The sequence below is a fragment of the Tachypleus tridentatus genome, chromosome 6 (genome assembly GCF_004210375.1).
Source record: "Tachypleus tridentatus isolate NWPU-2018 chromosome 6, ASM421037v1, whole genome shotgun sequence".
Taxonomy (NCBI): domain Eukaryota; kingdom Metazoa; phylum Arthropoda; class Merostomata; order Xiphosura; family Limulidae; genus Tachypleus; species Tachypleus tridentatus.
This window is the reverse complement of record NC_134830.1, coordinates 129,255,134-129,267,887: the sequence shown is the minus strand read 5'-3', so window position 1 is coordinate 129,267,887 and position 12,754 is coordinate 129,255,134. Positions and strand designations below refer to the sequence as shown.

General features: G+C 31.7%; 1 protein-coding gene across 1 annotated transcript in view; it reads right to left on the bottom strand.

Moving 5' to 3' along the window:
- The window catches only part of LOC143253643 (glutamine--fructose-6-phosphate aminotransferase [isomerizing] 2-like), an 80,375-nt gene that overhangs the window by 24,940 nt on the left and 42,681 nt on the right, over window positions 1-12,754 (bottom strand). The window contains exons 11-14 of the mRNA XM_076507834.1: window positions 6,052-6,181; window positions 5,736-5,806; window positions 4,975-5,067; window positions 1,080-1,273 (exon numbers count right to left, since the gene is read on the bottom strand). Of these exons, the coding sequence (XP_076363949.1) occupies window positions 1,080-1,273; window positions 4,975-5,067; window positions 5,736-5,806; window positions 6,052-6,181 (488 nt within the window). The remainder of the gene's footprint in view (window positions 1-1,079; window positions 1,274-4,974; window positions 5,068-5,735; window positions 5,807-6,051; window positions 6,182-12,754) is intronic.

The window sequence follows — 12,754 nt, the reverse complement described above, 5'->3', positions numbered from 1 at the left end:
TTCCCAGTTAAATACTGCCACATGAAGCCTAAGTAATTGTTCTGGAAGTAAATGAGGAAATTGTGAATGTGAAAATATAAGATTTGGTAACCAAACAAAAGTAAAGAACAATAAAGGTAAGTTAATTACTTTAAACAGATAAAGTGAAGTAGACAAAATAGAAAAATATCTTCACATCATATGATATTTAAAACAAACAACACAATAATGAAGGAACAGTGTGCAGAAAAACAAAAAGGAACTTGACTAAACAAGAAGTGATAGTGTGGTAAAATCAAACACAGGAAGTCACGTGTGTCGGGAAGTTTTGTTGCACTCATACTGGTAGATGGTTGTCACATGATGATTTGCTTATGATATGCTGTTGAAGCATTTTAATCTTGGGGTACATGGGAGCTCCAACACTGTGGCATGCAAAAAATATTTGCATACAGAGGGCAACACTGAACAAGAATAGCTATTTATTGGAGAGGAGGTAATGTACCATATTGGAATAACTTATAATACATCCACAACTTGAAGTGTGTATTAATCTCACAACTTAGGCTTCAGGCTGATTGATGTTGCAACTTTCCCTTAAAACACATTAGTTTATTAACAGATATACACTGAAACAAAATAAATGAAGATAAAAGGTAAATAATATCATTAGCGAATATATGCGGTTCTAGCCTGTGTGTACTGCAGTAATAATTAAAAGTTAAGGTTCAAGTGGCAAAAGCTGGTAAAATCTTGGAATTCAACAGATTTAATATTGATAATAAAAAATCACATAAACTGTATGTTTTTATTTCTTTCATATTCCTCTTTGTTTGTCTCTTTTAGATTCCTAGCCAGAGGTGTGTGAATTTCAGATCTATCTTATTCTGATCTGGCTACCTCAAATTAAAGACAAATGCTAAGTTATGTCTAAAGATATATTTTAACACTGGAAAATACACAATTCTTATTTCACAATTACTTATGTATATATATATATATATGTACACACACACACACACTATTAAAAATAAGTTATTTTTATCTTTCCTTGATTAATAGAACAAAAGTTAATCTGTTTCAATAGAATAAAAACGTACAGCAATGGCACTGTGATAACTGGTTCCACATCCAATTAGCAAAAGCCGCCGGCAACGTTTTATCTCAGGAATGTAGTCCTTGATGCCACCCAAAACAAGTGTCTCTCTATCAAAATTGAGTCTTCCTCTCATGGTATTGATCACTGACTCTGGCTGTTCAAAAATTTCTTTTTGCATGAAGGAGCTATAGTTGCCTATAATTTAGTTACCAAAATTTATTTTATCATGTGTGAAATTAATCAGATTATATTTCAGATAGCAGATAAATTATTCTCACTGAGAAAAATAAAAACATTATAAAAATGTCACAGTTATACAACAGGCTGGGTACCAGCCTGCTGTCAACTGTAGGGAACAAACTTTGCATTTTGGCATTGTAAGTTAAAAAAATTATTGCTGACCCACCAGAAGGGGTACATATTATAGATCATATATAATACTGCTTTTACGTACTTGAAAAGTAAATACAAAAAAGGAAACAAGTCAGAAAATTTCAATTGTATTTCTATTATCTTCAATATCTAGATTTTGACAAACATATATATATACTTCTGAAGTTAGTTTTTGTGTACTGATAGAATAAAAGATAAATTAATAATTTGGAAAGGTATTCCACCTGAAAGAATACACTTGTTTTGTTGTTGTTTTCTTTCTAGGCTAAAACCTAAAACGTAGATGAAATTTGGCATTTTGGGGTATTACTGGTCAGATAACACTATGTAACAAAAATTTTACTTTTTCTTGTTCCTGGGCAGAAAGTGTTATTCCTTATGCTCAAAGTAAATGGCAAAGACCTATTTTTCTCTTCAAACTTTGCTTTTGTGACTTGCGAGTGTATCACAAAAACATGATTGAGACTATATTTGAGGGCTGATATGTGAAATTGATTTACATTACAGTTGCAAATCTCGAAAAACTACTCGCTTCTATACATTTTTGTTCATTTTTGTATAACTTTAGTATAAATACATGTAAATCTTGATTCATATGTTGTTTTATTCAAACCTTATGTAAATGAAAATGTGCAAATTTGCCCATTTTTACATAGAAAATAGGTTAATTTCTAAATTTCATTATCCAGGTCACAAAAGCAAAGTTTGAAGAAAATAATGGCCATTTTCTGTACTTTTACAACATGAGCAATTAAGAAATAACACATACTATCCAGGAACAAAATTTGTGTTACATTGTGGTGTACAGGGATTTCATGTTTTATCACCAATTTGTAGGTCTTAATTGGTGAAGAATCTCTACAGACCACCAACCCAGTGGCTGTGAGCTGACAAGAGACAAGGGTATCTCATGTTCCACTCAGAGAGGGGAGAATTTGCATAGGGAAGACACAGAGAATGTACCCCAGATCCTCATTGGTCCTTTAGTCCAAAAAGGTTTTCTACTGGAGGCAGTGCAATTGGTAGCTACAAAACCCTTTCTTTAAAAGCCAGCAAGTACTAGCCAAAGAAGCAAGCAGAATCACAATGTTGGTGCTGCATTTCTCCAGGATAGTTCATGAAATAAGTTTAGTCTGAGTGGACTAGAAAAATTATATCTATGTATATAAATACCACAGTTGGAACTCCAATGGTCTTGCAGAACACCCTATCTCAAAGTAGGTACTGACTGGGTCAGGACAAACGGTCTGTGAGCTTTCTGTTATCCTTGCCTGATTTGGGTAAGCATAACCAGTGAGGCAATACTAATTATTTATTGGGATCAAAATGTATAAGAAAGTTGAGGAAGGAAAAGTTAAATGAAAACTAACACCCATCACACGTGAAAGATTAACTGAAGAACACATGTTTGTGTACTCCTGTATGCTACTGGTGATTAAACAGCCAGGAGATGGAGATGTTACGAGACAAATGATTGTAAGGTAGTCTACATGCCAGCCCAGGAAAAAAAAAGCAAGCAAAAACTGAAGAAAGAAGACTTGAGAGAGCAGACAAACATCTGCTATTGGAGGGTGGATATATAAGATATATTAGCAGGTGGATGTAATCTACATTGGAGTAAGAAGAGAGGGCCCAAGTTACAAAAGGACAGTGAGTGAAACCAGAAAAAGAAAGAATGTAACAAAACACTGGTAAGCCCACACAGGATAAGAGAATCTGTTCAGAACACAAATAATATCAAACGGAAAAAGTGAAGGAGAGAATATGGGAAAAAGAGAATGACCACATTTCCCTGCCATGAAACACAAAGGAAGGAAAGACTGGCCAGGGTAAAGTAGAAGGGATAAGCAATAGTAAGAAAGTGAAAGGAAACATAGGTGAAGAAATATATGCAATAACAAGTAAGAATAGTACTCATGTGGCCAGGTAGAACAGAAACATCTGCTAGAAATTTGATAGGGACTTGAGTAAGAGCATGAAAATCCACAATATTAAACCAATCAGACAAGAAAGAGGGACAGTGGAGAAGGTAGAAAGAGGCAGAGAAGAAAGGTATTCTATGACATGAAAAAAGTGAAGGAAATGCCACCAGAAACCCAAGATCAAAGAAACTTACAAATCATGGGAATACCATTCTGCAAAAAAGGAAGAATACAAGATGATTAACAACATTGAAAGGAAACTGTGACAAAGAGACAGAGCAGATAAGTAAATCTCATTCAAGAGCATACAGAGGTAGATGGGTGACAGAGCTGGAGCAAAATGGACAGCTACATGATCAGGGAGGTGGACCAGATAATCCTACATAGAATGATGTCATATACAAAGGAAAGAGAAATATGAGGGTGAACCTAAAGGGATAGCTGGAAAAGGAAAGACAGGGTTGAGACTTAAGGAGGTGGAATAATACCAGAAACTTTCTGTGAAGTAAATGCTGGGTACAGCACAAACAGGTTAGAAGAAAGAAAACATTAGGTAGAATACACAAGTAAGGAGTGAAAGTAGGTAGGAAATTACTGGTAGAAAAGTAGGTCTAGGCAACAACATGGACCCCACCACACAGTAAATAATGTGACATTACTATTATTCTTACTGTATTTTCAACATGAATGGCAATTTTTGCATTATGTGAAAGTTGTCACAATCTCAACAGGTAAGAACTTCCCAAATTACTTGCATCAATGAGTGATACTGGAGTTCACACCAGTAGAAAAGAGATTCATGTTAATTTGTGAATTTAGAGTTCATCAAGTTTCAGCAGAAATACACAAATCTAATGATAACCGTGCTAAGGGAAAAAAAATGAGGATTTATACATGTAATTGTATCACATCATATTGGTGGAGAATTTTTTGCATTATATATCATCATGTGGTGGTGCAAATTCACTTGTTTCTTATGAATCTTATGTGGGAGTTTCCCAAAGTTGGTGGCATGCAAGTCACTAAGGCAGAATAGTGTAACCTCAAGAGGAAAATAGCATGTAACTGAGTTGTAATATCAGAACTATGCTTTCAGATGGGCAGAAAAATAAATCTAGAAATAAATTATTCCCTTGCATTAATAAAAAGTCCACAGAAATGTATGTTTGAACATGCTTTCACTTTTCTTTACAAATTACCCTAAACAATTGGTACAAAGCACAAGCTGTCAATTCTAAAATATTTCTGTTTTTAGAATAGTTTAAACAGACTTAAACTCATTTTCTTTACTGAAATTTGAAATGCAGATATGATGATAAAAATTCTTAAATACAGATTTGTAGTTTTAAGCCAAACCATACAGTTGATATTATTAAAATGAAGATCTCTTATAAATTATACAATGCTACATACAACATATTAATTTCAAGAACATTGTATAAAGCATGTGTCACAATCATCTTTTGAAGTTCTCTCACCTATACACCTAATTTTTAATCAACTAATGAGTGAATTATAAAATCTATACTTCAGTTGAGATTTTCATTTGATTCAAAATATTTTCACAAACATATACTTTACCTTTCATAATCTGCTGAATTTCCATCTTCAAAGTAATAATCTCCCTACCAGTTGTATCATCAAGTGTACGTTTCAGCCTATGGATTGTCAAATCTAACAATTGAGAATGTTTACACTCAATGTTTTAGGTGTTTAACACAAAAAGAGTGTCAGTGATAAATGCATCATTCATTTAGAATATTAAATAAAATGTCTAAGACAGGAAGGTATAACATAATTTAAAGATTTATAAATATTAAATAATTAGTTTCTAAGCTGGCAGATAATAATAATGAAATAAACACCAACAATTCTTTTGAGGGGTGTATTGATATTCATTATAAATCTATAAACCAGTCTTAACAATTAATCTTAAAACATTCATAAACTTGTCTGAGTTTATTTGGTTATAATCTTTCAGTTTATTAACATACACCTTCATAACAGTATGTTGATAAATCTTTCACTGACATGTTTAAATATGTCAATGAAACCCAATCCTCCCTAAGAGCTCCTTCCAATAAACATTTTGAACTTATTAATAATAACTCTTCTGTTATTTTAAGATTTTTTTTACATAGTGGAATTAAATTTTAGGCATAAATTATTACTTTATTGTTGGTTTATTATTACTCCAACATATATAAGCTCTCATCGTCAAGGCTTTGATAACTATAATGGAAGTACAAAGTATGAAACCAACATAACCTGAAAAAATAAAGGCATTTCAACAATGACCTAAAATAATTATCTATAAATCAATCAAATTAAAAACAACTTACTTCCATCATACACTGATGCCACATCATCATCTTCTAAGAATATGACACGGTTTGTATGCTCAATTACAGCACTTTAAAAATATATCAAGAAATATAAAAATAAAATTCATTACATTGCAAATGCAACTTCAAAATGCACAAACAAGTGATACATAAAATAAAACTTTTTTACTCACTCATATAGTTTTGTACAAAATATATAAAGTTTTTTGGACACCTAAAAATAAACACAGGTTTTGATATTCAAAAATATTTTACTTAGGATTTTTTTAATGAGTGTTGTCTCATTTTATGTGGTAAAATGACTCAAACGTACCTAGCATCAGATGCAAAAAAATATTCTACTTCCTTATCTTCACCTAGTAGACAAAACTCTGTTGTAGACTCTGAACGTTTGATCCCAGCAGTGCTATTTGGAATGGTTGATGTCGGACATGGACGGTGGTCTAAAGGTTGAATGGTGATTACTTGTTTACAAATAATTTAGTAAAAAGTAACTATTTCAGAAAAATTATAATAACAGTTTATTTTTGGTAATATGAAACAAGATAAATAATTAAGATTCAACATTTCTTATAAGGCTTGTGAAAAAGATTAAAACTGTATATATGGAGATACTGAGTATATTGACACAAATTACCAATTTTGGAATTTTCTTAAATGTTAAAACAATGTTTGTGGTTGGTGTGAACATTTAAAGAAGCTACATGTGAAAAGATACAATGTATTTGTCAAGTTTTTAGGTTATCCTAAGAAGAGTAGAGGTAACGGATGAAGAGAAGGGTAAACTGTGGAAAATAACAGCAAGATGTAAAGAACTTAAAAGTTGTACATGCAAATGATACAATGACTAATAACTTTCAGAAAGTTATAAACAGTACTAAAGCAGTTAGAATTAGTATATTTTATGATAAGGAACAGATTGTATAGTGTAATGAATTACAGCCTTTAGCTTGTGCAGATGATGAACTAAGGATAAGAATGAAAAACAAAAAAGTTATTGTTGTAGGGAATTTTTTAGCACAGTGCATTAATAGGATAGTCTGTGGAGTAAACAGGGAATAAGAACCTGTTATATCTTTACCCCTGCCCCTGGACAGTAAAATCTAACAAAGCAAGTGACACAATGAATGGTTCTAGCAAGGATGCAGTCTTTTTAGTGTGCATATTGTCTAATGACATAGCTAAGGGTAAGTCCAAAAACTCACAGGCCAGTAAATGTAAACTTCATAAAGGTTGTTTTGGTTTTAATAATGGATATTCCATAATTCAGCTAAGCAAATTTTGAAAATAATATTCACTTTTTTTCTATCACGTAAGGAGTTTTTAAAATTAGGAAGAAAAAACTTACTTAGATCAAATTAATATTTTGTTTACCATAATGAACATTTATTATTATTATGTTTGTTAAAAAGAAATAGAAATAAATTCAGGAAAAATGAAGAGTGTCAATATCAACTGGAAATGCATCATCGTTCATCCATTTTTGTTTTTTCTTGTTAAACCTACATCTTTTAGTTTCAAAATTATTACTGTAGTATTTCTTTTATGTTTTCCAACTGAATCATCTCAGTTCAACAGCTAGCAGTAATTAGCCATCGTCTTGATGTTCCACCTTCTTTAATACCTCCTCTTCAGTTCCTTGATGTCTTGATGAAACCTTTCCCCTTGTTCTTCACTGATAGCACCAAGATCTTCAGAGAAATAATAAATATGTGAGCATAAGAAATGAACTTTCAAGCTCATATTACAACCCAATTCTTTGAAATTATCACGTTATTGATAATATTTTCATAATTTGGGTCATTGTTGTTTCTTAAACATTTGTTGATAACATTTTTAAAGGCAGTCCATAATTCTTTTTTCAACCTCATTTAATGTTCTCTTAAACTGTTCATCCAAAGTCAATTTCCTAATTTGATACCAAACAAAAATTTTTTCTTTAAGTTTTGCTTCTAAAAGAGCTAGGAATTGCCCACATGGATACTTGAAACAGTTGTCATCTTTGTCAAAGGCCTTTACAAACTTTTGTCAAGCACATTTTTATGTGAAGTGGAGGTAATAGGACTTTCATTGTGTCAACCAAATTTTCATGTTCAATGTTTATCAATCCTGGTATCAGGTTGACTCTGCATAACCATTGTTTCTTTCTCTAGTGCTGATTTTGTGTTCTGCTGCCCCATTTACATAAAATCATGGATATCTTGTATACCCAGATTTTCAATCCAACAACATACGAAGGACCTTGAAGTTTCTACAAAGTAGTCAACCATGCTCTTTGTATTTGACCTTATTAAGAAGTTCAATATGCTTCTACACTTACTTCAAGTGAAACAAAAGAGAAACAGTAACAGATGCATATATGAAGGAGAACAACTTTTAGACTTCTTTTATAGGAATCAATTAACAATCTTCACTTACTTGGATCACAGACTGCAGCTCCTAGCATTGGTATTAATTCAGCAATAGTTGTAAAAAACTAGTGAACGTTCTTGCAAAAAGTATGATATAAACTCTTTCTCACAATTTCTGTACCAGTAAAATGATGTTCCTGGAGAAATTAAGTCCTTAAACCAATGTCTAGACCTCAAAATCAGTCACCAAATCATTAAGTTCACCTTGTGTGAAAAGTTCTGGCTCACAGATTTTTCAGGTTGAAAACAATTCCTATTATCATTTCTACTGATGTCAGATTCAGAATCAGATGAAATTGTATCAGGTCTTATGGCAAATTGAAGGTTTGGATAAGAAGTTTCCCTTTTATTTTTTGTTTTGTAGCCTTCCATGATACATGGTAAAATAGTAGTGATCTCTAGACTTATGCCAGACCATTTGAATTCCAAAAGGCAGAAACTTTTTATTAGCTTTAGTCCATTGTCTCAACTCTTAACCCAAATTATGAAAATTTTGTGTGGAACCTATGGTTTGTTTTGGTCCCCAAGCTTTATTCCAAAATATATGCAATAAGCTTTTCTGACAAATTCTGCAATGTTTGCCTTTATTTCTTTACAATAAATTTACCACAAATAAACAGAATATGTTTTGGTTGTTTACACAACCTCTTTTGCCATAGTGGTGAATAAATAATATTCAAAAGAAAAAATAATGTCAGAGTGCACACACAAACAAATACTATCCAAAAATGACACGTTATAGGATCTGTTAGTCATCTATATACTAGCAGTGTGTTACTCATGGGTTATAGAAGAATTGATAAGACTCTCACATTGTGATTGGTCTAGAGAAACCTATAGCTAATGGTTTTAAGTATTTTAAGCACAATAAAATGTGACCTGATTTCAATTAAAATGATTCACAATGTAAAGGTACATGTGAAATTTTGTGAAAAAACTGTGATGGGCAACATTTTCAGATTCAGTGTGCAAGAATTACTGTAGAAAATGTCAACATTTCAAGGCAATAAAACCATTTCAGTCTGTTTTAATAAGCATAAGGCATTGATGAAAGCATTAAGAGAAAATAGCCACAATAACTTAATTTATGGGGATACAATTATAAGTAGGTCAATAGAATTGAATGTTAGGATTAGATTAGTATGTAAGAATGAACAGATTGGATAGTTGGATTTGTAAGATCAATTTAATGGGAAAAGGGAGCTTTCTAAAAGGGATGGATTACACTTAAATAGAGTAGGGGCTGGCTTCTTTGCAAAAGTTATTAACTCAACTGTAAGGGCAGTCTAGAGTTGGACTAAGCAGTGGTTAAGGTCAGAATAATGAAGAAAAAATAAAAAGGCAAAAAAGTATAGCATAGAAATAAATTTTAGTTTTAATAGTAAGCTTAACTGTTATTATTATAATGTTAGAAGTATAGGAAATAAAATGGATAACTTTAGAGTACTGATCAGTATAGAAGATTTTTATGGAATGGTGATAACTAAAACAGTTAAATGTGTAGAATTTACATGAAACAGAGCTTTAAAAAAGAAGAGGAATGGCTTTATATACAAAATGTGAATTACAGGTTGTTATGTTAAAGGTATCAAAACTTATAGTAATGAGCTTGAATCTTTTTGTGTTTCTAATCAGTGATGTTGAGAAAACTCACTTGTAGAAAAAAAATATATATGTAAAAACAGCTCGTTTGGGTTGAGAAAATATGAATAGGCTTTTAGTTGAAATTTGTTATAAACAACAAGATGAAAATGATGAAATTAATGAGAAACTCTATGGTGAGATGAATAATTCAGGTGTTAATAAGGTTATAGTTATGAAAAATTTTAATATTAAGCACATAGATTGGGAAAGGTTAGAGTCAAATAAGAAGGAAAACTATTCTGGATAGTGTTCTTCACCAATTGACTTAGGAACCTAAGAGTACCAATACTATTTAGATTTATTGTTAGGTTCTAATATATAAATGGTTAACAGGGTGGAAAATGAAGAGCATCTTGGTGAAAGGGATCATTGTTTAATCATATTTCATGTTTTGCTGCATATGAATATAAGAAATAATGAGATTTTGGTTGCAGATTTTAAAAAAGCTCAAATTTTTAAGAGATGATGTAAAAATTATTACCTGTGAACTGGGCAAATGAATTAATTGGAGATATTGATAAAATGCAAGAAAATTTCACAATTTCTGAAATATTTGAAATAGGGATGTTCCTTTATAGCAAAAAAAAAATGGCTCTAACCACAAAAGATATAAAAATATAATTAAAGAAATGCACAATAAATATAAAAAGTTTGAATTGACTGTAATTATAGAAGGTATGGGAGATTCTGAAATATAACGTATCAAGTAAGAAATCAGAAAATCAAAAATTTAAATGAGAAAAGTTACTGGAAATGTAGAAAGTAACAGTAAGGACTTCTTTAACTACAATAAGGGTAAGAAAATCAATGGAGAAAAGATCTTTGAGGGATGGTAACAAGAGCATTTACATCTGATGATTATGAAAAACCTGCATTATTATATTCACTCTTTCAATTTTTACTGATGATGACTTACACAATATTCCTAATTATGAACAGTTGATAAATAGAAAAAAAAATTGAATAAAATAATCACAATAATTCTGAGCTTGTTAAGAAATCGTAAAGTTTAAAAAATGATATAGCTCCTTGGCCAAATAAAATTTACCCAAAGGTTTTGAAAAAGTTTAAGGACTGGATGTGTGAGCTACTTGTTACTATTTTTCAAGGTCCTTGAAGAGTGGGCAGGTGACAATGGGTTGGAAGGTGAATAATGACACTGCTCTTTCCAAATGAGGAAATAAACAGTACTAGGTGTATTAGTGGTACAAAAAGTTTACGTGTGTTTTTTCTTATAGCAAAGCCACACTGAGCTATCTGCTGTGCCCACCGAAGGGAATCAAACTCCCTGATTTTAACGTTGTAAATCCATGGAAATATCAGTAGCCCAATGGGGGATGTAAAGTTTATGGAAGTCTGCTAAAAGGTGTTTACTAAACCCATTTAACAGAACTTAAAACTTTGTTGAATAGTCAGCATACTTGCATTAGAGGGGAAAATCTTACCTTACTTTTGATATTCTTTGAAGAAACTTCTAGTTATGTAGGTGACTATATAGGAGAGGATTTGGTGTATCTGAACTTTCAGAAACTACCTGATAAGGTGCCAAATAACAGCCTTGTTTAAAAGATCTCATTCTGTAGGTGTTAGGGTAGGTTGGCATATTGGATAGAAAACTGGTTGGATGGAGGAAAACAGATGGTTATTATAAATAGAGTTCAGTCAAGTTGGCATCTCATCACAAGTGGTGTACTCCTTGGTTCATTTAGAATTAACCTTTGCCCTTTTTCATTTACATCAATGATATCGATAAAAGATTGGTCAATAAGTTATTTAGATTTGATGATATTAAATTTTGAATGTTGCTGGCTATTCAACTGGTTTACAAAAAAGAATTTGCTTTATTATTTGATAGATTGTTTAGGCAGAGTATTAATGATGTAACTTTGTCAAATGGACGGCAACTGCCTGTTGTGAAGACACAAGTGTAGAGGATGATGTTTCAAAAGTCTTCTGCCTTTCGTCTTCAAATCAGTGTGTGTAGGTGCTGACAATCTTTAATAGTGTCCTGGTAGATTGTAGAGCAGTTTCCATCCATCTGATGAAGTTTCATCAGGATTTGCTTTAGTTAGTGAGTTGAGCAAATAAATGGCACATAGCTTTTGATTAAAGTAAATGCATAGTAATGCATGCAAAATATCAAAATAACCTTAACAGTGCTATGGAAGAAAAATATTTTTATATTAGAATTGATCAGTATCTTAAGTCATACAAGCAATATTTTGTTTCTCGTGGTAGACCAAATCGGAGTTCTGGTTGCATATCTACAGAAATATTGAATACAAATTTAGAGGTTGTAATTCTATTATATAAATTACTTTTTATACTACATTTCAAGTATTCTGTTTGGTCTTGTGCATCTTATGTGAGCAAGGATGCTGACTTATTGCAAAGGGTTCAGAGGACTGCTACTCAGATGACACCTGAAATTAAAAGGCCGTTAAGGTCGCTGAACTTGTTTCCTCTTGAAAAAAGGAGAGTTAGAGAGAACCTGATTAAGGTGTTTAAGACTGTTAAGGAAATTAATAGTATTCACCCATTATCTTTTTTCATATTTAGTGGCAAGAATAGTAAGACTGGTAAACACAAGAGTAAATTTAGGCTAGGTAGAAGTTGCCTTCAGCTAAGACAACTTTTCTTTTTCTTTTTTTTACCAGGGTGATTGGCCTTTAGAGTAGATTCCCTTCAGATGTAATACATGTGCAGTTAATTTATAGGAGTACATGGAAAGGCTTGATATATATTTATGTGAAAAAGATTGATTATGCTTTATTTTTATTTGATAATTTACTATACTACGTTGGATGACATAGATAGATCAAGACACCATTTGTTGTTCTAAACAATATGTATGTACATTATGTGAAAAACTATATTAAATTAGAAATTAAGTTCTAATGCTATCATATAGTGCATAAAATGATAAAATAGTTTACAGTTCACCTTTAATTATCATTATTT